Consider the following 27,275-nt stretch of genomic DNA (forward strand, 5'->3'; position numbering starts at 1 on the left):
GACAAAAGATATCTATATTAATCAATTTTCTCTTACTAAAATTACCGGAAAAAATAATTACAGATCTACGCAAATATTAATTTTAGAAATGTTTAATATAACTTATTACTTACTTACATATTAGCATTTTTCACAATGCTAAAATTCCAAAAATAGGAGAGGAATATCTACCACCCTAAGGCAACCAATGTCACCATCTGGTGTGTTTCACCAGGCTTTTTTTCCCTCCCAGACCTGTAATCATGTCACAAATGTCAATTGCATCCTCTTTATTTTCTCCCTTTAACTCTACCCTCTGAACATTTCTCCGCTTACCTCATCTTTGTAATCCTCACTCCTAATGTAATTGCATATTACATTCTACTCCCTCTTAGCCACAAAAACACCTAATAAACACTTTTAATTAACGAGTAAATGGACACACCATAATCGTCCAAATCATTCCCCTACTGCAGGGCATGTGAAATTTTTTTTTAAATGGAAACTACCTAAATTTATATCTTCAATGGATATCCCATTTTCCACAATGCTGCCTTATTCTTTAAAAGAAGAAATTCTACATTTGCCAATGAATGACAGCAGAAAATAAACACAGTTTTGTTTAAAGCAACAAATCTTCCGAAAGAACCCTGAATCATGATGCGGGGGCAGGAGGGGCTGTAGGCTGGCTTTGTTGTCGTCGTCATCGAGGTGGGTGGAGGAATGACAGGGCATATAAGCACCTGGTAAAATTCTCAAACACATCAATACAAACAGGCTCCCTCGCCAGCAGCGACTATGGTCACCAGGCTCTTGTATACTGTTTCAGAGACGTTTTATCCAAGGATGCCCATGCCCACGTGCACACCTACCTTTTCCTACATAAATAACACCACCCGACACTCAGTCCTACATCCCTCGTTCCGTACTTCTTATCGGGGATGCTCCTACATCACCATCAGCACTTATAGATCAACCCCAGCCGCGAAGGACCACACTACAGTGCTCCCCGGCTCGGCATGCCATCATCTATTTATCGTCTCCCATTGATGATGGACACCTGCTTCCACACCTTTAGCGACTGCAGGACCCTCACTACACCTGTGTGAGGAATAAGCGCCTAGAAGCTTCCCTGCTGAATCAGAGGTGAGGTCCGTTTTGAGTCTGTCAGTCACGGCCCCTGCGGGGGAGCCCCGTTCCGCACTCTCTCCGCGAGACAGGGGCCAGGCAAGGGCTCCAGCCGCCGCGGTCCCTCGAGCCGGTCGGCCCGGGCCGGGCGCCGCGACCCCCAAGGCAGCCGGCCCTGCGCGGAGCCCCCGAGGCCGCGGCGCCCTCCCCGCCCGCCGGCCCGGCCCGGCCCGCTCACCATTGGAGCGACTGCCCGACTCGTTCTTGCAGTAGCCGCAGCGGTAGAAGTCCTCGCCCTCGAAATACTCCACGATGCTAGGTGAGAGAGCGGCCCAGAAAGCCATGGCCCCGGCCCTAAAAGCGACGCGGCCCAGCCCGAGACCACCACCGCCGCTGCCGCCGCCGCCACCCCACAATGCCCCGCGCCGCCCGGGCGCCCTGAGGCGCGCGCGAAGCCGCTCGGCGCCCGCCAGCCGGGCCTCGCCGCGAGTCCCCGGCGCCGACGCCGCCCGCGCCATCTTGACCGAGGGCAGCCTTCCGCTATTTCCGCTCCTTCTCCAAGAGGGACCACCATGTTCGGTGAGGGGGAGGCGCCGAGACGGAGCGTGAAGGGAAACGGTCGGGGAAGAAACGAGTGGGAAAGGGAAGCGGGAGCAGGGGAGCAGGGCTTGGGGGCTTCCCGCGAGTGGCTGGCCCGGCCGTGCCGGGCGGGCGGACGGGCTGGGGGTGGACGCGGGCGGCGGCGGCGGCCCCGTCGACCGGGACACTCACCGCAGGACGCCTTGCCCTCCTCGCAGTCGCAGTAGCCGCAGTGGTAGCCGGCCTTGAGCCCCTTGTACTCCACCACCGAGCCCATGGCCGCCGCCGGGTCCGCGCGGGCCGGCCACGCCTCTCGGCGCCCGGGGGCCGACCTCGGCGGAGCGCGGGGCCCATGGATGGGAGGAGTGGAGAGCGAGGCCCCAGCCCCTGCTCGGGCCCCGGGCCGCGTTGGGGTCGGGGGCTTCCCAGAACGTTAGCATGGATGGTAATGGTGCCCCCGGGCCCCGAGTTAGGGCCAGCTCTTCCCTCAACTGCATGTTGTCAGCCCCATTTTACAGACAAGGAAACTGAGGCACGGAGGTTGTGATCACTCACTCATTTCTGCAGGTCTCAGTTTAAAAGTTACCATCTCAGGCCGCCCCTGACCCCCTTGTGGGTAGCCAGCTCAGGTTTCTTCCAAACCAGCAAGCGCTCACTTAAGTGCCCAGAGGTTCAAGTGCACGTGCAGGTCCTCTGTGCATGGCTGGCATTGGCGAATTGAAGACCATTTAACGCTTTTGGACGAAACAACTGTCAGAGCCAGTTGCTGCCTCGTGCCACTGTAAACCCGGTGCCGTCATATCTTATAACTTTTAAAGAGAAGCTCTTGTTTTTTAAAGTATCATTTTTAAACGTTACTTTGAAAGAATTTTTTTAATGTACAGTCCAAACAAAACATTTATATAGGCTGAATTCAGCCCATGAGCCTCCAGTTTGTGAGCACTAATTTTAAGAGGATTTCTTAAAGAGTAATAGTCTGAGGCAAAGTACAAAAATGGATACCTGCATCAAGGTAGTATTCCTTAACCTTTACTTCTGTGTGCACACATAATTTAAGCCTGTCTTTACCAGGCAGCAATAAAGCTGATTATCTTTTTGCAGTTTTTTAAAAAAGTGAAATCATGAAACTTGGAGAAACAGAGGTAAACTTTTGTGGTCAAGTTCAACATTCTTGACCCCAAGGTCGACTGCTCTGGAGGTGTGCCTAGTTAAGTGCCTCACAGGATGGGAAGGAACCTAAAGGATAGCTATGTAACATGCAGGAGGTTTTTAGGGCCCCTGTAGGTTTCTCCAGCTCCTCCAACTCCTTAGACCTGAAGAATCCTTGGTAGATCTCAGTACTCATGTCCTTAAGACAGATTTCATCCATTTTGTTCATTGTGGCAGATTTGACCGTTCGTGGTCTTTACCCCAGCCGGGTTCTCATTTTGGATGAAAATAAGGGCCTGTGAAATGAGACAGCAGAATGCCATTCTCAGGACAGAGAGTAGGAGGCTTTTCAGTCTTATAGCCTTGTCACACTTCACTTCTGTCCCTTTGAAGCCCCAACCCTATCCCAAGCCCTAGACCAACTGCAGCCAGGACACTCCAGGGCATACCCGCCTTGAACAACAATGAGGATGTCCAAAGTTCTGGGCATATGGGTTAACTCATTTAATCCTTACAGCAACTTCACAACATAGGAAACAAAGACCAGAGAGGCTAAATAGCATGCCGAAGGTCACACAACTAGTAAGAGACATATAGGAACAGGAAAAGGTGACAAAAATCAGATAAATTGAAGAGGAAAAGAGATCAACAAGTTTGGATCAGGTGTGGACTTATGTAGGGCAGTGGTTCCTAGATGTCTTTACTTTGCTGACGGTCAGAGACAAAGTTTTCATGTTCCAGGCCCAAATCAGAAAAATAATGCAAAGCTTCATTTAATTGCCCACTTTGTGAGGAAGATGGAAGGGAGGGCGCTATTAGAATGTGCTTTTAGTTGTGAAATTGCCAACAATAGAGAGTTGTCTTTTTTAATTTTCTTACTTGACGGAATAAAATGCTGACAACACTAGCATGTTTGGTCCCATTAACATCTTTTTGTATCACTGAATGTGAAATCAATCTGCAAAGCCTAAGAGTGAGGCTCAATACTAGGCCCTGATGATGTGAAAGAATCTGTATGGTGATATGCCCAGTCATGTTTCTTGAATTAAAGGGAATGAAGTGAAACACATTATTCTTTCCTTCCAAAGAAAGTGTTGTGAGTAGCTAGGACCTCAGTTAAGCCAGGGAAAAAAGTAAAATACAGAGAAGAGGGGCAGTTTAGAGAGGAGGTATGGTATGAGCAGAGGCAAGGAGGTGGATAGGAACACCAGTGTTCTCAGGTGCTGGTGGTGATGGAGTCCTAGAAGATGTTTTCCTAGAAGGTGGGCCACTCACTGCCAAGAGGCCTCAGGTTAGACCCCTGCCTTCCACCATCTAGACCTGCACTCTGCAATTTAGTAGCCACTAGCCACATGTACCTATTGAGCACCTAAAATGTGGTTAGTGCTACAGGGGTGCTGTACTTTTTATTTTATTTTCTTTAAGTGTATTTGAATTTTTTAATTGCAGCAGTATAGAACACCATGCAAGATAAATGCCAAAAAATCTACTTGTAGGCATATCATATTCAGCCTGCAGAAAATCAAAGACCAACAGGAAGATCTTGAGAAAAAGCCAGAGGGAAAAAAAGCACTACCTATAGAGGAGCAAAGATAAGAATTACATCAGATTTCTCTTTAAAAACCATGCAAGCAAGAGAGGGAAGTGAAATATTTAATTTTTTTTTTTTTTGAGGAAGATTAGACCTGAGCCAACTACTGCCAGTCCTCCTCTTTTTGCTGAGGAATCCTGGCCCTGAGCTAACATCTGTGCCCATCTTCCTCTACTTTATATGTGGGACGCCTACCACAGCATGGTGTGCCAAGCAGTACCATGTCCACACCCAGGATCCGAACTGGCGAACCCCGGGCCACTGAGAAGCAGAACGTGTGAACTTAACCACTGCGCCACCAGGCCAGCCCCGGAAGTGAAATATTTAAAGTGTTGCAAGGAAGAAAACTACCAACCTGGAATTCTGTATCCAGCTAAATTATCCTTCAAAAGTGAAAGAGAGGACTCAGACAAATAAAAACGGAGGGAATTTGTTGCCAGTAATTCTGCTTTTCAAGAAATGTTAAAGAAATTCTTCAGAAAGAAGGAAAATAATATAGGTCTGTAACTCAGAGCTGCATAAAGAAGGAAGAGTGTTAGAGAAGGAATAAATGGAGGTAAAATCAAATTTTTTGTTTTTTAAAGTCTTAATTGATCTAACAGATAACTGATGGTTCCAAATAATAATAGCAACTTGTATAGAGTAATTATAGTTTATGGATAATTGACATGAATAACAGCAATGTTATAAGGGATGGGAGAGAGGAACTGAGCTGGAAATTCTCTGTTATAAGATACTTGCACTGCCTGTGAAGTGGTATAGTGTTATTGGAAAGAACTTGGGTTAGTTGTATATGTATACTGCAAACTGAAGAACAACCATTTAAAAAAGCAAAAAAAGAAGTATAATTGCTGGGCTAAGAGAGGAGAAGACAAGTAGAATCATGAAATGCTTAATTAAAACCAGAGAAGGCAGGAGAGGGGGCAGAGCAAAATGGCAGGGTGAACTGACCCGGGATTCTCTCCCCTCCAAAATACAACAAAAGATTGGAAGAACTGAATTTCAGAGAACAAACATAATGCCAGCTCGTTAGAGACCTACAATACCGAGAAGGCAGAGATCATAAACCTAGCTTTACACCTTCGGAGGCGCCGGAACGTAGGAGAGAACATCGCTCCCTCCCCTAGAGTCTGCGATCGCTCCGGCGCGGGTCGGGAAGGAGCGGGGGAGGGGCCGCGCAACCAGGGGACCATCCAGGACTCCTGCCGCTGATTCAGTGGAGACCCGCTGACTGGGGGAAAGCTTCTGTCCGCGGGGACCCCATAAATCAAGGGCCTTGGGAGACCAGAGAACAGAACTGATCTGAACCCAGACCGGCGTGTGTAACAGCCCCTCCCCCTGCAAAGCCAGTGGGCGCAGCCATCTTGCCCCAAGGCGGAGAGCTCATAACATGCCACTCTCGACCCCCATCTAGTGGCGACAGGCTGTAACTGCAACTGAATTCTACCACCATGAGAAAAAAAATGCTCCTCCACCATCCAGCAATTTATAAAAGCCCCAGACCAGAAGGAAAACAATAAAAACACAGAATTAAGTCCTGAGGACTTGGAATTAGGTAAACTAAGTGATAATGAATTCAGAGCAGCTATAATCAAAAAACTTAATGAGGTAGAGAGAAAGAGAAACAAGCTGAGTTCTGGAGTTACTTCACAAAAGAGATTGAAATCATAAAGAAGAATCAAACAGAATCACTTGAGATGAAAAACACAATGGACCAGATAAAACAGAATACGGATTCCCTGAATGCCCGTGTAGACAACATAGAGGAGAAAATTAGCATAATCAAGGACGGACAGGCTGAATGGCGCCAGACAGAGGAAGAAAGAGAACTAAGAATTTAAAAAAATGAGGAAAATCAAAATGAAAAACAGAAACCACATGATCATCTCAATAGATGCAGAGAAAGCATTCGACAAGATCCAAAACCCATTTATGATAAAAACCCTCAATAAAATGGGTATAGAAGGAAAGTACCTCAACATAATAAAGGCCATATATGACAGACCTACAGACAACATCATACTCAATGGACAAAAACTGAAAGCCATCCCTCTGAGGACAGGAACAAGACAAGGGTGCCTTGAATAGGCACTTTCACCACTCCTATTCAACATAGTACTGGAGGTGTTGGCCAGAGCAATTCGGCAGGAAAAAGAAATAAAAGGAATCCAAATAGGTAATGAAGAAGTAAAACTCTCGCTGTTTGCAGACGACATGATCTTATATATAGAAAACCCCAAAGAATCCATAGAAAAACTATTAGAAATAATCAACAGCTACAGCAAAATAGAAGGGTATAAAATCAACATACATAAATCAGTAGCATTTCTATACACTAACAATGAACTAACAGAAAAAGAACTCAAGAACTCAATCCCATTCACAATCGCAACGAAAAGAATAAAATACCTTGGGATAAACTTAACCAAGGAAGTGAAGGATCTATACAATGAAAACTACAAGACTTTCTTGAAAGAAATTGATGATGACGTAAAGAGATGGAAAGACATTCCATGCACATGGATTGGAAGAATAAACATAGTTAAAATGTCCATGCTACCTAAAGCAATCTACAGATTCAATGCTATCCCAATCAGAATCCCAAGAACATTCTTCAAAGAAATTGAACAAACAATCCTAAAATTCATATGGGGCAACAAAAGACCGCGAATTGCTAAAGCAATCCTGAGCAAGAAAAACAAAGCCGGCGGAATCACAATCCCCAATTTCAAAACATACTACAAAGCCACAGTGATCAAAACAGCATGGTACTGGTACAAAAACAGGTCCACAGATCAATGGAACAGAATTGAAAGCCCAGAGATAAAACCACACATCTATGGACAGCTAATCTTTGACAAAGGAGCAGAGGGCCTATAATGGAGAAAAGAAAGTCTCTTCAACAAATGGTGCTGGGAAAACTGGACAGCCACATGCAAAAGATTGAAAATTGACCATTCTTTTTCACCACACACCAAAATAAACTCAAAATGGATCAAAGACCTAAAGATTAGGCCTGAAACAATAAGTCTTCTAGAAGAGAATATAGGCAGTACACTCTTTGACATCAGTTTCAAAAGAATCTTTTCGGACACTTTATCTCAGTTGAGGGAAACAATAGAAAGAATAAACAAATGGGACTTCATCAGACTAAAGAGCTTCTTTAAGGCAAGGGAAAACAGGATTGAAACAAAAAAACAGCTCACTAATTGGGAAAAAATATTTACAAGCCACTTATCCGACAAAGGGTTAATCTCCATAATGTACAAAGAACTCACACTGCTTAACAACAAAAAAACAAACAACCCGATCAAAAAATGGGCAGAGGACATGAACAGACATTTCTCAAAAGAAGATATAAATATGGCCAATAGACACATGAAAAGATATTCATCATCACTAATCATCAGGGAAATGAAAATCAAAACTACACTAAGATATCACCTTACACCCGTTAAATTGGCAAAAACATCCAAAACCAAGAGCAACAAATGTTGGAGAGGTTGTGGAGAAAAAGGAACCCTCATACACTGTTGGTGGGAATGCAAACTGGTACAGCCACTATGGAAAACAGTATGGAGATTTCTCAAAAAGTTAAAAGTAGAAATACCCTATGACCCAGCCATCCCATCACTGGGAATCTATCCTAAGAACCTGAAATCAGAAATCCCAAGAGTCTCTTGCACCCCTATGTTCATCGCAGCATTATTTACAATAGCCAAGACGTGGAACCAACCTACATGCCCAGAAACTGATGATTGGATAAAGAAGATATGGTATATATACACAATGGAATACTACTCAGCCATAAAAAAAGACAAAATTGGCCCATTCGCAGCAACGTGGATGGACCTCGAGGGTATTATGTTAAGCGAAATAAGTCAGTCAGAGAAAGACGAACTCTATATGACTCCACTCATAGGTGGAAGTTAATATATTGACAAGGAGATCTGATCGGTGGTTACCAGGGAAAAGGGGGGGTGGGGGGAGGGCACAAAGGGGGAAGTGGTGTACCCACAACATGACTAACAATAATGTACAACTGAAATCTCACAAGGTTGTAATCTATCATAACATTATTAAAAAAAAAAAAATGAGGAAAATCTCCGAGAGATAATGGATTCAATGAGGAGTAAGAACATAAGGATCATAGGAATTCCCGAGAATATGGAAAAGGAAAATGGAGCAGAAAGTGTGCTTAATGAAATTATTGAAGAGAACTTCCCAAATCTAGGGATCAACGGAGAAATGTGTGTAGAGGAGGGCTTTAGATCTCCTAGATTTGTCAATGTAAAAAGACCTACTGCAAGGCACATAGTAGTAAAGTTGACAAATAGGAATGATAAGGAGAGAATACTCAAGGAAGTAAGGGAAAAAAAGAGAATAACCTATAAAGGAGCCCCTATCAGACTGTCAGCAGATTTCTCTACAGAAACCCTACAAGCTAGGAGAGAATGGAGTGATATATTCAAAGCTTTAAAGGATAAAAACCTTCAGCCAAGAATACTCTATCCAGCAAGAATTTCCTTCAGATATGAGGGAGAAATTAAATATTTTCCAGACAAACAAAAGTTAAGGGAATTTGTAACTAAAAGCCCTCCATTACAAGAAATCCTCAAGAAGGCTCTCATACTTGAAAAAAGAAAAAAGGGAGAAAGGGGACACAATCCACAGACTAGGGAGACCGATGGATAGAACCAGAAAAGGATAGCGAATATTCAATTATAGCGTTAGGGTAAAGGTAAGGAAACTACCAAAACAAGGACGATCTTAGCACTCTAACTATAAATGAATAAGACGAGTTGGAATAAAAAATGAAAATAATTATTTAGGAGGGGAAGAGCAAAGGGTCTAAATCAGTATTGGTCAAGTAGGTAAGAGACCACCAGAGAATAGACTATATTATACACGAGATTCTAAATACAAACTTCAAGGTAGACACTAAAATAAAGTACAGAACAGAGTCACAAATCATAAATAAGGAAAAATCTAAGAAACCCAGCATAAGAAATTGCAGTATTAAATGGGTAGTCTAAAGCACACAGGAACAGAAACACGGGAAAACAAGATAATGAGTGACAGATTAACAGCATTAAGTCCACATGCATCAATAATAACTCTCAATGTGAACGGATTGAACTCTCCAATAAAAAGACACAGAGTGGCAAAATGGATTAAAGAACATGATCCAACAATTTGTTGCCTCCAGGAAACACACCTCAGCCCCAAGGACAAACACAGACTCAGGGTGAAGGGGTGGAGGACAATACTTCAAGCAAATAGCAAGGAAAAAAAGGCAGATGTTGCAATTCTCATATCAGACCAAGTGGATTTCAAAATAAGACAGGTCAAGAGAGACACAGAGGGACAATATATAATGATCAAAGGGACACTTCATCAAGAAGAAATAACGCTTATAAATATCTATGCACCCAACACAGGAGCACCAAGATTCATAAAGCAACTATTAACAGACCTAAAGGAAGATGTTGAAAACAACACAATAATAGTAGGGGACCTCAACACCCCACTCACATCAATGGACAGATCATCCAGACAGAAAATCAACAAGGAAATAGTGGAGCTAAATGAAAAACTAAAACAATTGGACTTAATAGACATATATAGATCACTCCACCCTGAAAGAGCTGAATACACATTCTTCTCAAGTGCACATGGAACATTCTCTAGGATAGACCATATGTTGGGAAACAAGGCAAGCCTCTACAAATTTAAAAAAATTGAAATAATAACAAGCATCTTCTCAGATCATAGTGCTATAAGGCTAGTAGTTAATTACAAGAAAAAAGCTGAGAAAGGCACAAAGATGTGGAGATGAAACAACACACTACTGAACAAGCAATGGATCATTGAAGAAATTAAGGAAGAAATAAAAAAATACCTGGAAACAAATGAAAATGATATCATGCCATACCAACTCATATGGGATACAGCAAAAGCTGTATTAAGAGGAAAATTCATCGCAATACAGGCACATCTTAACAAACAAGAAAAATCCCAAATAAGCAACCTTAAAGCACACCTAACTGAACTAGAGAAAAAAGAACAAATGAAGCCCAAAGTCAGCAGAAGGAGAGAAATAATAAAAATCAGAGCAGAAATAAATACTGTTGAAACGAAAAAGGCAGTAGAAAGGATCAATGAGACAAAGAGCTGGTTTTCTGAGAAGATAAATAAAATTGACAAACCACTAGCCAGACGTACAAAGAAAAAGAGGGAGAAAGCTCAAATAAACAAAATCAGAAATGAGCGAGGAGAAATAACAACAGACTCTGCAGAAATACAACAGATTATAAGAGAATACTACAAAAAACTATATGCCAACAGAATGGATAACCTAGAGGAAATGGATAAATTCTTGGACTCCTACGATCTCCCAAAGCTCACTCAAGAAGAGGCAGACAATTTGAACAGACCAATCACAAGGAAAGAGATTGAAACAGCAATCAAAAACATCCCAAAGAATAAAACCCCAGGACCAGATGGCTTTCCTGGGGAATTCTACCAAACTTTCAGAGAAGATTTAATACCTATCCTTTTCAAGCTATTCCAAGAATTTAGGGAAGATGGAACACTTCCTAACACATTCTATGAGGCCAACATCACGCTGATCCCAAAACCTGACAAGGACACCACGAAAAAAGAGAACTACAGGCCAGTATCACTGATGAACATAGATGCAAAAATTCTAAACAAAATTTTGGCAACCAGAATTCAGCAATTCATCCAAAGAATCATACATCAGGATCAGGCGGGATTCATACCAGGGACACAGGGATGGTTCAACATCCGCAAATCAATCAACGTGATACACCACATCAACAAACTGAGGAATAAAAACCACATGATCATCTCAATAGATGCAGAGAAGGCATTTGACAAGATCCAACAGCCATTTATGATAAAAACTCGGAAGAAAATGGGCATAGAAGGAAACTACCTCAACATAATAAAGGCCATAGACGACAAACCCATAGCCAACATCATACTCAATGGGCAAAAACTGAACCCCATCCCCCTGAAAACAGGAACGAGACAAGGATGCCCTCTATCACCACTCTTATTTAACATAGTACTGGAGGTCCTGGCCAGAGCAGTCAGGCAAGAAAAAGGAATAAAAGGAATCCAAATAGGGAGGGAAGAAGTGAAACTCTTGCTGTTTGCAGACGACATGAGCTTATATATAGAAAACCCCAAAGAATCCATTGGAAAACTGTTAGAAGTAATCAACAACTACAGCAAAGTTGCAGGGTATAAAATCAATTTGCATAAATCAGTAGCATTTCTATACTCCAGTAATGAACCAACAGAAAAAGAACTCAAGAATACAATACCATTCGCAATCGCAACAAAAAGAATAAAATACCTTGGGGTAAATTTAACTAAGGAAGTGAGGGACCTATATAATGAAAATTACAAGGCCTTTCTGAGAGAATTGGATGACGACATAAGGAGATGGAAAGACATTCCATGTACATGGATTGGAAGAATAAACATAGTTAAAATGTCCATTCTACCTAAAGCAATCTACAGATCCAACGCCATCCCAATCAGAATCCCAATGACATTCTTTACAGAATTAGAACAAAGAATCCTAAAATTCATCTGGGGCAACAAAAGACCCCGAATTTCTAAAGCAATCCTGAGAAGAAAGAACAAAACGGGAGGCATCACAATCCCTGACTTCAAAACATACTACAAAGCTACAGTAATCAAAACAGCATGGTACTGGTACAAAAACAGGTGCACATATCAATGGAACAGAATTGAAAGCCCAGAAATAAAACCACACATCTATGGACAGCTTATCTTTGACAAAGGAGCTGAGGGCATACAATGGAGAAAAGAAAGTCTTTTCAACAAATGGTGCTGGGAAAACTGGAAAGCCACATGTAAAAGAATGAAAATTGACCATTCTTTTTCACCATTCACCAAAATAAACTCAAAATGGATTAAAGACCTAAAGGTGAGACCTGAAACCATAGGGCTTCTGGAAGAAAATGTAGGCAGTACGCTCTTTGACATCAGTGTTAAAAGGATCTTTTCAGACACCATGCCTTCTCAGAGAAGGGAAACAATAGAAAGAATAAACAAATGGGACTTCATCAGATTAAAGAGCTTCTTCAAGGCAAATGAAAACAGGATTGAAACGAAAAAACAACCCACTAACTGGGAAAAAATATTTGCAAGTCATATATCTGAGAAAGGCTTAATATCCATAATATATAAAGAACTCTCTCAACTCAACAACAAAACATCAAGCAACCCAATCAAAAAATGGGCTGGAGACATGAACAAACATTTCTCCAAAGAAGATATACTGATGGCCAATAGGCACATGAAAAGATGCTCATCATCGCTGATCATCAGGGAAATGCAAGTCAAAACTACACTAAGATATCACCTTGCACCCGTATATGACAAAAATATCTAAAACTAATAGCAACAAATGTTGGAGAGGTTGCGGAGAAAAAGGAACCCTCATACACTGCTGGTGGGAATGCAAACTGGTGCAGCCACTATGGAAAACAGTATGGAGATTCCTCAAAAAATTAAAAATAGAACTACCATATGATCCAGCCATCCCACTACTGGGTATTTATCCAAAGAGCTTGAAGTCAGCAATCCCCAAAGTCCTATGCACCCCAATGTTTATTGCAGCACTGTTTACAATAGCTAAGACGTGGAAGCAACCTAAGTGTCCAGCAACAGACGAATGGATGAAGAAGATGTGGTACATATATACAATGGAATACTACTCAGCTGCAAAACAGAACAAAATCATTCCATTTGCAATAACATGGATGGACCTTGAGAAAATTATGTTAAGTGAAATAAGCCAGCGAGAGAAAGATAATCTGTGTATGACTCCACTCATATGAGGAATTTAAAATTATGGACTAAGAACAGTTTAGTGGATACCAGGGGAAAGGTGGGGTGGGGGGTGGGCACAAAGGGTGAAGTGGTGCACCTACAACATGACTGACAAACGTTAATGTGCAATTGAAATTTCACAAGATTGTAACCTATCAATAACTCAATTTAAAAAAAAAACCAGAGAAGGCAGAAAAAGAGTGGAAGACAAACAAAGACATAAGCAATGACTAGAAAGCAATAAAAAATATGGTAGATATTCATCCAGTTGTATCAATAATCTCTTTAAGTGTCAGTGGTCTAAATATACCAATTAAAGGACAGAGACTGTCAGACTGGATAAAAAAAATAAAACCTAACTTTATATTATCTACCCCAAAACCCCACTTTAACTATAAAAACAGATTAAAGGGATGGAGAAAGGTGTGTTGTTGATAGCACTAATCAAAAGAAAGCTGGAGTAGCTACATTAATTTCAGACAAAGTAAACTTCAGAGTGAGGAAATTAGGGATAAAGAGGGGCATTACTTAGTGATAAAAGGGTCAGTTCTCCAAGAAGACATAACAGTCCTTAATGTGTATGGATCTGGCACAGAGTGGTAAAATATATGAGGTAAACACTGAGAACTGCAAAGAGAAATAGATGAATAAACTATTATAGTTAGAGACTTCAACACCCCTTTATCAGTAATTGACAGATCCATCAGGCAGAAAATCAGAAAGGACATAATTTAACTCAACACCATCAATCAACTGGATCTAAGTGATATGTATAGAATACATTCAACAGTGGCAGAATACACATTCTTTGAAGCTCACATGGAACATTCACAAAACAGACAACATTTTGGGCCATAAAAGAACACCTTAACAAATTTAAAAGAATAGGAGTCATGCAAAGTATTCTCTCAAACCACAGTGGAATTAAACTAGAAATCAATGACAGAAAGGTAGCTGGAGAATTCAAAAATACTCAGAGATTAAACATCACACTTCTATTTTATTTTCTTGGTAAGGAATATTGGCCCTGAGCTAACACCTGTTGCTAATCTTCCTCTTTTTTTTTTTTTTTTTTTTGGCTTGAGGAAGAGTGGCCCTGAGCTAACATCTGTGCCCATCTTCCTCTAGTTTGTATGTGGGACACCACCACAGCATGGTTTGATGAGTGGTCTAGGTCCACGCCCTGGATGCAAACCTGCGAACCTTGGGCAGCCAAAGTGGAGTGTGCTGAACTTGACCACTGTGCCTCTGGGCCAGCCCCCACTACACACTTCTAAATAGCACTTGGGTCAAAGAAGACATTTTAAGAGAAATTTAGAAATATTTTGAACTAAGTGAAAATACAGTTTATTAAAATTTGTGGGATGCAGCAAAAGCAGTGCTTAGAGGGAAATTTATAGCATTGAATGCATATATTAGAAAAAAGCTCTTTAATCAATAATCTAAGCTGCTACCTCAAGAAACTAGAAAGAGGAGCACATTAAATCCACAATAAGGAGAAAGAGGGAATAACAAAAATTAAAGCAAAAATAAATGAAATTGAATATAAGAAATCAATAGAAAAAACAAACCTAAAAGCTAGTTCTTTGAAAAGATTAATAAAAGAGCTAAACCTCTAGTGAGACTAATTAAGAAAAAAAGAAGACAAATTACCAATATCAGAAATGAAAGAAGGATCATCACTACTGATCCCATGGACATTAAAAGGATAATAAAGGAATGTTGTGAACAAATCTGATAGCCTAGAGAAAATGCATTGATTCTTTGAAAGACACAAATACCAAAACTCAAGAAATAGATCATCTGAATAAGCCTATATGTAAAGAAATAGAATCAATAATTAATGAGCTTTGAAACTAGAAAGCACCAGGCCCAGATGAGTTTACTGGTGAATTTTACCAAATGTTTAAGGAAGAAATTATACCAACTCTCAAAAGTCTCTTCCAGAAAATAGAAGCAAAGGGAATTTTGTAACTCATTCTATGAGGCCAGCATTACCTATATACCAAAACCAGACAAAGACATTACAAGAAAGGAAAAGTACAGATCAACATCTCTAATAAACATAGATGGGAAAATCCTGAACAAACTACTAGTAAATGGAATCCAACAATGTATAAAAAGAATTATACACCACCAACAACTAAGATTTATTCCAAGTATGCAAGGCTGGTTCAACATTACAAAAGCAATTAATGTAATTCATCACATCAACCGGCTAAAGAAGAAAAATCAGGTGATCATATCAATAGATGCAGGAAAAGCATTTGACAAAATCTAACACCCACTCATGATAAAAACTCAGCAGACTAGGAGTAGAGAAGAACTTCCTCAACTTGATAAAGAATGTCTAAAAAAATTTACAACTAACATTGTACTTGATGAGAAACCAGATGCTTTCTCAATAAAATCAGCAACAAGCAAGGATGTCCCGTCTCACCACTCCTATTCAAGATGATACTGGAAATCCTAGCTAATGCAATAAAAAAGAAAAGGAATAAAAAGTATACAGATTGGGAAGGCATAAGTAAAACTGTCTTTGTTCTCAAAGGATGTGATTGGCCAAATGGAAAATTCCAAAGAATCAATAACAACAACAAAAATCTGGAATTAATAACCAATAGTAGCAAGGTTGCAGGACATAAGATTACTAGGCAAGAGTCCATCGCTTTCCTATATACAAGAAGTGAACAATTGGAATTTGAAGTTAAAAACACAATACCATTTACATTAGCACCATGAAAAAAAAGTGAAATACTTAGGTATAAATCTAACAAAATATGTTCAAGATCTATATGAGGAAAACAAACCTCAGATCAAAAAAATGAAAGAAGATCTAAGTTAGTGGAGAGATGATGCATGTTCATTGATGGGAAGATGAATATTCTTAAGATATTTCTTCCCAACTTTAGATTCAATGTAATCCCAGTCAAAATCCCAGCAGGTTGTTTTGTTGATATCAACAAACTAATTCTAAAGTTTATATGGCAAGGCAAAAGACTCAGAATAACCTAAACAGTATTAAAGGAGAACAACAAAGAGCACTGACACTCCCAGACTTTCAGACTTACTATAAAGCTACAGCAGTCAAGACAATGTGGTATTGGCTAAAGAACAAACAAAAAGATCAATAGAACAGAGTAGAAAGCCCAGAAGTAGACTCACACAAATACAGTCAACTGACCTTTGACAAAGGAACAAAGGCAATTCAATGGAGAAAGGATAGTCTTTTCAACAAAGGGTTCTGGAACTGGGCATCCACGTTCAAAACACATAAATCTAGACACAGACCTTATGCCTTTCACAGAAACTAACTCAAAATGGATCCTAAGCCTAAATGTAAAACACAAAACTAAAAACTCTGAGAAGATAATGTAGAAAATCTAGATGATCTTGGGTTTAGCAAGGACTTTTTAGGTAGCACACTAAAAGCATGATCTATGAAATAAAAGATTGAGTTGTACTTAATTGAAATTTAAAACTTGTGGGGCCAGCCCACTGGCATAGTGGTTAAGTTCACCCACTCCACTTTGGTGTCCTGAGGTTCGCAGGTTCGCATCCAGGTGTGGACCTAGCACTGCTCGTCGGGCCACGCTGTGGCAGCGTCCAACAAAAAATACAGGAAGATTGACCCAGGTGTTAGCCCAGGGACAAAAAAAAAAACCCGAAACAAAAAAAAACTTCTGTTATGCAAAAGACACTTACAAGAATGAAAAGACAAGACAAGACACAGACTGGAAGAAAATCGTAGCAAAACATATCTAATAAAGGACTACTATCTAAAACATACAAAGAACTCTTAAATTTTTCAGCAATAAGAAAAACAACCCAGTAAAAATGAGCAAAAAATCTGAACAGATGCCTCCCAAATAAGATAAGCAGATGGCAAATAAGCCTACAAAAAGATGCTCAGCATCATATGTCATTAGTGCATTGCAAATTAAAACAATAATAAAATACCGTTACACACCTATTAGGATGGTTAAAATTTATAACACTGACAACACAAAATACTATCAAGGATGTGGAACAATAGGAACTCATTCATTGCTAGTGGGAATGCAAAATGTACAGCCGATTTGGAAGACAGTTTGGTGGTTTCTTAACAAAACTAAATATCTCTTACCATACTGTCCAGTAATTGTGCTCCTTGGTGTATACCCAAATGACTTGAAAACTTGTGTCCACACCAAAACCTGCACACAAATGTTCATACTAGCTTTATTCATAATGGCCAAAAGTTGGAAGCAACCAAGATGGCCTTCAATTGGTGAATGGATAAACCAATAGTGGAACATCCAGACAATGGAGTATTATTCAGCAATAAGGAGAAATGACCTATTAAGCCATGAAAAGACATAGGGAACATTAAAAGCATATTTACTGAGTGAAGTAAGCCAATCTGAAAAAGCCTTTTCAGTATGAAAAAGCCATACTGCATGATTCCAACCATATGACATTCTGAAAATGGCAGAACTATGGAGACAGTAAAAAGAGCAGTGGTTGCTAGGGGTTTAGGGCACAGAGTGAGGGAGGGACAAATAGCCAGAATATGTGGGTTTTTCAGGGCAGTGATACCATTCTGTATGATGTAGTAATGATTAACACCTGTCATACATTTGTGAAGACCCATGGAATGTACAACAGTGAAAGAGTGAAACAATGTAAACTATGGACTTTGGTTAATAGTAATGTATTAATATTCGTTCATCAATTATAACAAATGTACCACACTAATACAAAATATAAGTAGGGGAACTTTGAGGGAGAGAGTACTTTTTGATCAATATTTCTATAAACCTATAGCTGCTCTTAAAAAATTATTTATTTAAAAAGTGTGAAATTTTTTAATTGATTACATGTTGGAATGATAATATTTTGTATATCCTGGATATAATTTGTCCTGATAAAATATATCACTAAAATTAATATGACCTGATTTGTTTTTTAGTTTTTTAAATGTAGCTCTTAGAAAAATTTAAATTACATCTGTGACTCACACTATATTTTTGTGGAACAATGCTGGTCCAGAACCAAATTCTTACAACTCCAGTTCTCTACTTATCTCTCTTCTAGGCCCTACAGTTTTGGGATCTTTTCTCTAGTGCCACTTCTTTTTAATCACTTTCCTATTAACAACATTTCATGGTTCTCTATTTGTTTGGGGAAGTCATAGAAATTCCTCTAGGTCACATTCTGTCTCCAGTGTCCTTCCTCACATACTGTACTCTATATTCTGGCCTCCAGCATCCCTCCCTCTGTATAGTACTCCGCATGTGCAACTTCTCTAGTTAACAACTACTCTGATTGAGTCACCTCTTGTTTGGCTGGTCTCAGGGGAGTCTCTGACGTTTCTGCCACTCTGCTCGAAATGTGCTCCCCAAGATGTCCTCCTTGTTCAGTCCCACCTCACACTAATGACTCCTGCCCTTTGTTTCCCCGCCCCCATACTTAAGCATCCCATTTGTACCTTTATGTCATGTGTGCACCTGCATACATTTCTTGCCTCCCTAGTAGTACTAAGCTCCTCAAAGGTAAGGACAATGCTTCCACTCCTCCAGTATTCCAAGGTTAGGTGAGATGGCACGTGCTTAAGATCACGAGCTTTGCTTTTAGACATCCGTGTTCAATTTTCAGTCTCCCACTTGGCAGCTATGTGACCTTGAACAAATCACTTAACTCTCTTAGCGCCATTGCCTCATACGGAAAATGGGGAGAGTAATAACAATACCTCATAGGGTGGTTGGAGTGTCAGTGTTCTATGTTTAGATACTCTCAGAGGCATTTTTCTTTGTTATTTGTTTGTTTTCAAACTCCTGCAAAATGGAGACAGCAGGCAATGTGCTGTTTCCAATGCCAGAAGTTGACCTGTGATAACACTATGAAGTTTATTTCAAGTTCAGTGACCTAAGTGGTTAACAATAATTTTGGTTCAGGAAACATCATCATCTCCTTCCCCAGCTAGGAATTCTCATAACTATTTGAACATATTTCATGATTTTGACAAAGGATTAAAATTTAGCTATATGATAAAATACTCATTAGCAAAGTCCTTTTGTTTTTATATTTATCACAGAAAAACACAACTCAGGCCATCTTTTGCTTATGTTAGGGCAAAATCTAGTCTTGCTCATAGGTTGTTTCAAAATGATTTGCTATCAAAAAGGTTCTATCTCCCTGGCTTATAAATATTCTTTATCCCCCCAGTTTCTCTTATCAGGAAAGAGAAATAATTTACAACATAGTACTTAAATTAAAAGTACTTTTAGGTCCACGTGATTGTCTTTATGTTTTATTTTAATTGACTGCTTACTTAAAGAGAGGCTCATATTAAGAACTGCATATTTTTCTTTATCCAAAAAGAGTCTTCTATTATTCTTTTTTCACAGTGGGATAAATAGATATTGCCTTTTAGCACTTCACACAGTGCCTGGTTCATATTCAATAAATATTAGGAATTTGTAGTGGTAATACAATGCTGTCAGGTCACAGATGCTATAAAAATTTTGCCTGAATTAATATCACATGAGTTTGACATCTGAGCAGCGTGACTTTTTGTTGGTTTTAAAATGGTATCTTGTTTGGTTTGGGAAGAAAATGAATATTAAAGTGTAGACTGAAATTTAATTAAGTGCTTTGTTATGAAAATAGAAACTATCACGACTTGCTGTTTGATATTCTGATTTTTTTTAACCATAAAATACCCGTATTTACTTTTATAATTCTGTTTTATTTCTGAATATGTTTGGGGCTACAGTTTCAAGCACATCTTTACAAACAGCACATTTTGGAAAGGATAGATTTCATTTCTAATAAATAAGAAGCCAGGTTGTAATTAATCATTATATTGTCTCCTTTTCACATTTTTTTAAAGAACCCAAGACATCTTAGTGGGCTACATGAGGACTTTGGATGGACGCAGCTTACATATAGGGTAAAGAGTATCTTGAAGTGAATATGCAGAATCATTTTCATTAATTTGTATTTCAACCTTGGTGTATTTTCTCCTTCTTTAACTAATGACCAGTAATGAACATAATTAAACAATATGTAACTAAAAGTCTATTGAACAGTATTAAAGCTCAATACCTCCATAGCAGCAGCAGTATTTAGCTATGACACACCAGCTAAATGAGGAGGAGATCACGTGACTGGGCCATCCACACACTTGTCAGACCTCCACCAACTACTGTGAGTGTGTGTGCCGGGTCCACTGTGAGGTTCACCGATTGCATTTCCATGGAAGATATTCAATATATATTCCAAAAAAGAACAAAAATGAAAAAGATGCTCCTTTGCCTTGAACGGTGCTTCTAACCGCACTGAGATGGGATGCCTATGTCTGTGAAACATAGCTCCTTCTACCTTCTGTCTGTGGCCATTCAGCTGAGCTTACACTGAAGTTCATTCCCTGCCAACCAGACGATGTCTTCACCTACCACCTCACAGTAGTCTTAATCTAGGACAGTGATGACACAGAAAAGCTTGTGACTGCTTCTCGTTGCCCTAGAAATCAACCAAGGCATCCCAGAGGCTCAACAGTAGATAGTTGAAAGTCTGAAAGAAGGCCAGAAAGCTTAATGGCTGGAAAACAGTACTTTACAGTTCTGAGAATGAGAGATTAGAGGGTAGAAGTGAGAGCAGATGATCAAAGGAAAAGAGTGAACGGCAACGATGTTGTTCATAAAGCTGGCAATAGATAGGGCAATGGCTAAAACAAAAGACACCGAAGAGAAACAGCAGGAGGCTACAAGAACAGTGGAAGTGACCAAAAGTGCTGTGAGGAGAGGAGGCAGTGGGGGTCTATGGAAGGATCAACCAGCAGTCCAGACCCCACCCTCACACCCTCCTTCGGTGACAGACTCAGAATGGTTGGATCTGAGTGCAGAAGAACAGTAGGTATTATTTTCTTTCCATTTTTTGTAAAGGCAGGAGAATGTTCATGTATCTGGAACAAGTGTAGCACAGGAATGAAAACTCTGTGCTTTGGAGTCATGCAGGCACATATCCTGCCGCTGAAACTAACCCTGGGACCTTTGACAAATCACTGAACCTCTCTTGGCCTCAGTCCTTCTTGCCAAGAAATGGGAGCTAATGAGTAACTGCCTGAAATGCTTGTTCAGAAGATTATGTAAAAGAATCCATTTAAGTTCCTAGCACAGTGCCTAGTGGATAGTAAACTCAATAAATGTTGCTATGGAAATAATGTAAGAACATTGTAGGGAAGAAAAATATAAAAGCAGAAATGTCTTTTAAAGAAATTAGCTTAAAAATTATTTAAAAGGCAAATATAGTTTTGTTTTTTCCAGTTCTGTTGTAAAAATCCTTCTCTTTTGCTGCTAAGGAAAGTCAGAGAAAGAGTATTTACAACCTAAATTGCTAAACATAGAACCTATTTGCTAACTAAGCAGGTTAAGAAATAAGAAGTTTTCTGGATGCCTAAATGGGACTGTGCTCTATCTTAAGTGACAAATTTCTCTAAGTTAAATAACAAAGAAACTTTTGGGGCTGGCCCAGTGTTGTAGTGGTTGAGTTTGCACGCTCCGCTTCGGTGGCCTGGGGTTCACAAGTTCAGATCCCAGGTGCGGACCTAGTACCACTCATCAGGCAATGCTGTGGTGGCATCCCACAGAAAATAGAGAAAGATTGGCCATAGATGTTAGCTCAAGGCCAGTCTTCCTCATACACACACAAAAAAGGAACTTTTTTGCTATCAAATTGTTTCATTATGTACAATGTAAGCCTTTGAGAAGAATCATGAAACATGTTATAGTTGTTGGAAATTGATAGCTTATAAATTATATTTATTGTTAATAATTTTATGGATAACAACTTAAAATGGACTTACCAACTTTGAAAACTTATTTTCTCATCAAAGTTCTTTGTTCTACCAACAATATACACAAACAGCGGTTTGTGGAATTTGAAATAGCAACTCAGCCTCCCCTCTCCAGTGTTAAAATAAAGGTGCTTCTGACAGTCTCAACCTCAAACGCAGTGTGGCTCTTCGTTTATACTTGTATCAGAGAGCATTCCTTCTTTGCTTCAAGGAAGGTTGGAGGACGTTAAACACATCGTAGGGTCCTGCCAATTGGCACAGAGAAACGCCTTTTCTACATATGAAAAGTGAGTCCCAAAGCACCTCCCTAATACAATTCACACCAGAGCATGTTTCCTGCAACTTTTCTCCAAATCCTAGTATCATTTCTCTTTTTGACCTTCCAGACTGGCCTGGGCCAAAAAGACTCAAGACCCTCGGATTGCAGTAGGTTCCCAGTCCCCACTAGAAAAGAAGATTCAGGTGAGGAAATACATTTACCATGAACTTTGGAGCCAGCAATACAGTCATAAAAAGTTTACCACCAAGGTGTAAAGGGCCTGAGTGTTTCAAGGGAGAGTGCTTTGCCTGTTATGTTTAGTTCAGCATTTGGTTCACTGACCACCAGTGGTGCTGGCCGGATAGCACTGAACAAAATAAACACAGCCCGTGCCCTCACAGGGCTTAGTCCACTGAAGGACCTGGACATTAAACAATTACCAGAGATTGTGACAGTGTCATGAAAGGATGGGATTTTTTTTAATGAGTATGTGGAAGGTCTGAGGAAGTGATGTTTAAGCTGAAACCTAAAAATTATATACATAAGGACCATAGAGCTGCTACATTGTGTGTTTGGGAGTATTTGAAGGAAGAGCACATGAAAATACTCAGGTGGGGAAGAGAATATGGTTTTTGAGGAACAGAAGTCAGTGTGGCTGCAGCAGGGTGAGCAAGCAGTGGAGCTGAGAAGGTTATCTGAAGAGGCAATCAGGAACCACATTATGTATGCCATACTGGAATTTGGGATTTTCTTCTAAAAGCGATAGGATGCTATCCCAAGTTTCCATACAGGAAAGTGATGTGCTCAGATTTATGTAATACAAAGATCACTCTGGCTGCTGTGTGACTGGTCTGATGGGGCTGAGGGCAAAGGGAGAAAAGTGTGGATTCAGGGAAGCTGGTTAGGCTGCTCCCCTAGGGTCGGGGCATTTTGAAGTTAGAAGTGACAGGATTGAGAAGGAGGAAACTGAAGAAAACACTTAGGAGCAAGAGCCAAGTGGAGCTGTCTGGTAGACAGTATCTAGGTCTGAATTTGAGAGGTGTGCACAGGGTAGCCTTGTGTGCCTCGACTGTCTTGCTCATCTCTTATTCCCACTCTCTAGAGCAGTGCTGGCACATGGGAGGTCACCTTGTTGAATGATTGAGACTGTCGGTGTCCAAGGAAGCCTAAATGTAACTGCACTCTATCTTAAGTGACAATTTCTCTGCAATATTTTCCTGCATTATATTTAAAAGACAGAACCAGCAAAGCAGGTGAAGGTTGTGGGCGTGAGGTAGGAAGAGAATGAGGGGATATTCATTCACTTTGGATATTCAGCTAGTGGCTGGAATAGTCTAGGGGTTCCAAGATAGCCTTAGTCACATGCCCCTGGCCATAGCCTGGAAGCCAGAAGGAAAGTTATTTCAAAGAGGAGAGAGTGGTCACCTCTGTAGGATGTTGAGAGGTCAAGTATGACAGGGACAGAGATGGGACCACTGCATCTGTCACTATGGAGATCACTCATGACCTACACGAGAGCACTCTCAGAGAAGGAGGGGGGACAGAAACCCAATAGAAGAGGATTGAGGGGAAAATGTGAGGTGAGAAAGTAGAGTGGAGTTATGGGTAACTGCTTCAAGTTATACTGTGAATGGGAGCGAAAAATGGCTAGAAGCTAGAGAGGGATGTGCAGTAAAGGAAGAGTTTTCCTTTTCTCTTTAAAGATGACATATACTGAAGCACATATTTATGCTGATGGAGTGGATCCAGCAGACAGGGAATTGTGATGAAGCAGGAAAGGGAATCTGATAATTGCAAACTGACGTTCTTAAAACTCAAAAAGCACAGGTGGAAAAATCAGCTTTTGATAGATAAAGGGGCAACGTTTCCCTCCTAAAGGCAGGAAGGCAGAGTCCAGGATGATGCACCGTGGTTGTCCTGGCAGTGGGAAGAGGAGGGTGCTCCTGAGTGACTGCTTCTGTTTTCTCAAGGAAACCTAAGGCAAAGTCTTCAACAAGGAGGGAATGCTGGGGGGAGGGGACTGCAGGAGGTTTGAAAAGGAAGACATGAAACACTGTTAAGAGACCCAAAGTGGGGCATGGTGCAGGGGTGCCAGGCAGGGCTGACAGCCACTTGATATCTGTGCCATGGACTATATATAATAAAGGACATCCAACTTAAAAAGTTCTAATACTTTCCTTTGACAAGAGTTTAGGTGGTGTCCATTCTTCAGAAGTGAGGAAACTGTTAGCCCAAAAGTTTCAAAAGGAGAATGAAACACTTCATAAACTTAAGGCCATGTCTTTTGACTTCCGGTTTGCCAGAGCAGAGGCATACTACTATCAACGATACCAAGAAATGATGCTGGAAAACCCATGGAAATACAACATGATTCCAAAATGGGAAATTAAAAAAGAGGAAAAGAGACCACAAAGTAAAAAAACAAAAGATGCTAAAAAATGGGACAATGTAGTGCCTGAGAGGGAGCTGAACCAGATAGAGAAACACATACACCGAGCCGAACGAGCCAGAGGCCTCAGGGATCACAAGTATCGACTACTCCCTCAAAGAATTCCAAGTGAAACACTTCTCCCCAAAATATTAACACTCGAGAAGGACAAAAAGACTGAAACTATCCAGAAAACACCCAAAACTAAAATCAAAAAGCACAAGATAGCGTGGGCAAAGAAACAGATAAAGGGACATCGAGAGCGAATGATTCGAGGGAGAGAACTCACAGAGCAAAGAAATGATAAAGGAGCCGCTCAGAAACTCTCTACCCGGGGTCCTCCTTTCCGAAAATCTCAAGCAGAGAAAGAGGAAGTGAAAGAATTTGAATGGGTCACAGCCTATCCAATTGCCCAGCCTTACCAGGAAGAACTTCTAGAAGTGACTGTTCTGATGGAAAAGTCAAAAGAAGAGGATCAAATTAAAAAACCACTCCGAAGAGAGGTCTTGAGTATGCCACCGTTTTTGAGAAGTCAACTAGAAAAAAATAAAGTTTAAATTGTTTTCTAGATTATTGTATTTCTTTTTTAGCATACTTTCATAGTTGTTAGTGCAGTAAAATCCTATACCCCCTAATTTTCTTTCTCAGTACATCAAACTGGAAAGAAAAAAAGTTAAACCACAAGCACAGCGTTCAGAAGTATTTAACCTACCTGTGTAACTACCTCAAAACTTAGTGGCTTAAAACTACCACCTTTTTATTATATCTCACAATTCTGTGCCAGGAATTCAGGCGGAACTCAGCTGGGCAATTTTTCTGCCCCACATGGCACCAGTGGAGCTGCTTGGGGATATTCAGGTGATGGCTGGGCTATTCTGGAGAGTCCAAAGATCTCCTCCCCCACATGCCCTTGACAGCGTCGACTAAAGGCTGGACTTAGCTGGTCCCTCTCTCTGCCTCCCCTCTCCATGTGGTTTCAGAGCCATGTGGTAGTTGGACTTATTACGTGGTGACTCAGGGCTTCAGGAGACCTGTCAGACACCACAAGGCTTCTTAGGACCTCGCCTCAGAAGTCCCCAGCCAACATCACTGCTGCCACATTCTATCGCTCAAACAAGTCACCAAGTCAGCGCAAATTCAGCACTCTTCCTTTCAAAAACGTTTGCAGCCATTTTTTAGTCTAGCACTCCAAGACTCTGAAAAGTCTATCACACACCTCTATCCTTCATTATAATTTTCATTGTTCTTTTATGTTAAAACTGCTCTTAAAAACTAAAGTATTTTTATAAGGAACAAAGCCTGCAGTTTCACAGCTCCTGAATTGATCTTGTCTACAGAGCCTGGCTGCCTCTCTGCAGAGGTAAACGTAGACAGAGGATGTGAAAGCCTGTTACCACTATTATGCAAAGAACACATTGTCTTGTGTTGTCTCCAGTTCACCTAAAATGTAACAGACGTCAGAGACCTAAGCCTAAGCTCTAGCCCTGCTAGAGATCCAGGACTCTAGCATGTAGCCCCTCAAGGGGAAAAGAACAATGGAAGAAATAAAACAAAGCAGCACATGTCCAATTCCATAGGATAAAAGCAATATTGAGAGTACGGACTAGAGAGCAGGGTGGCAATTTATGGGGGATGTGGAGCCCGAGGAGGCACCTCAGAGGATAACTCCTTAGGCAGGCAGAGCAGTTAGGAGGAAAGCATGGCCCAAACTCAACACTAATGCCTACCTCCTGCCAGCCACCATCAGCACGGGAAATGAGGCACAACCTGGCCCTGGGGGGACTCCACAGGAAAACACGAGCAAGTAAACAACGTGAGGAGCACACACAGGATGACTGTGGTAAGAACAAGGTGCTATGAAAACACAAAGTTTTGGAAGAGAAGAAAGGCTTGGGGATGTGACATGAGTTTGATTTTTTAAAGATAACATGTATTAGGTACTTTTTTTTATTATGGAAAAGTTTAAAGAAAAAGTGGCCCATGATGTCCCTGTCCAGATAACTTCTGTTGACAATTTTTAAAAATAATGAAAAAGTGCACGATTAGAAAATTCAAATAATTACAGAAAGGTACAAAATGCAAAGTAACAGCTTTGTCACCTTGGTTTGTAAAAGGTAACCACTTTTAAGTTTCTTACATAAGGAGAAACTGACACAAGAAGAAAGTAGACAAATGAAAGAGGAAGGCACTCTGTTAAACACACAAGCTTGAAAACAATGTTAAGACCACATGTTGTGTGATTCCATTTATGTGAAATGTCCAGAAGAGGCAATTTATAGAGATAGAAACAGGCAAATTTAGAAAGTAGGTTATCGGTTGGTTAGGGCTAAGGGTGAGGGGAGTAGGTAAGGGTGAGTGGCTGCTACTGGGTATGGGGTTGGGGGAGGCAAGAATGTTCTAAGATTAGATTGTGGTGACGGTTGCACAA

The 27,275-nt window shown here is 40.6% G+C and overlaps 2 protein-coding genes across 5 annotated transcripts in view; one reads left to right on the forward strand and one right to left on the reverse strand.

Moving 5' to 3' along the window:
• ATE1 (arginyltransferase 1) overlaps nucleotides 1-1,640 on the reverse strand; it is a 165,926-nt gene extending 164,286 nt beyond the window's left edge. For both annotated transcript variants that reach the window (XM_046652097.1, XM_046652096.1), the window contains exon 1: nucleotides 1,346-1,640. In XM_046652097.1, the coding sequence (XP_046508053.1) occupies nucleotides 1,346-1,625 (280 nt within the window). In that variant the 5' untranslated portion in view covers nucleotides 1,626-1,640. The remainder of the gene's footprint in view (nucleotides 1-1,345) is intronic.
• LOC124234718 (putative uncharacterized protein ZNRD1-AS1) lies at nucleotides 470-25,417 on the forward strand. 3 transcript variants are annotated; one of them, XM_046652099.1, is made up of 5 exons: nucleotides 470-1,125; nucleotides 4,627-4,982; nucleotides 20,196-21,216; nucleotides 22,547-22,622; nucleotides 24,607-25,417. In XM_046652099.1, exons 3-5 carry the CDS (start codon nucleotides 20,996-20,998, stop codon nucleotides 25,402-25,404), a joined length of 1,095 nt encoding a protein of 364 aa, XP_046508055.1. In that variant the 5' UTR covers nucleotides 470-1,125; nucleotides 4,627-4,982; nucleotides 20,196-20,995; the 3' UTR covers nucleotides 25,405-25,417. The 3 variants fall into 3 exon arrangements, with proteins under 3 accessions (XP_046508055.1, XP_046508056.1, XP_046508057.1); XM_046652101.1 differs by having other exon boundaries at nucleotides 471-1,125; nucleotides 24,614-25,417; XM_046652100.1 differs by lacking the exon at nucleotides 4,627-4,982.
• Nucleotides 25,418-27,275: the final 1,858 nt, after the last annotated feature.

Source organism: Equus quagga, chromosome 2 (assembly GCF_021613505.1).
Source record: "Equus quagga isolate Etosha38 chromosome 2, UCLA_HA_Equagga_1.0, whole genome shotgun sequence".
In the NCBI taxonomy this organism is placed as follows: Eukaryota; Metazoa; Chordata; class Mammalia; order Perissodactyla; family Equidae; genus Equus; species Equus quagga.

Excerpts from the sequence above, each read along its gene's own strand:
- LOC124234718 (XM_046652099.1), top strand. The coding sequence starts at position 20,996 with ATGTTGTTCATAAAGCTGGCAATAGATAGGGCAATGGCTAAAACAAAA. Across the intron at positions 21,217-22,546 it reads GATCTGAGTGCAGAAGAACA|ACTGGCCTGGGCCAAAAAGA; the intron begins GTAGGTATTATT and ends TTGACCTTCCAG. Across the intron at positions 22,623-24,606 it reads CACTAGAAAAGAAGATTCAG|AGTTTAGGTGGTGTCCATTC; the intron begins GTGAGGAAATAC and ends TCCTTTGACAAG.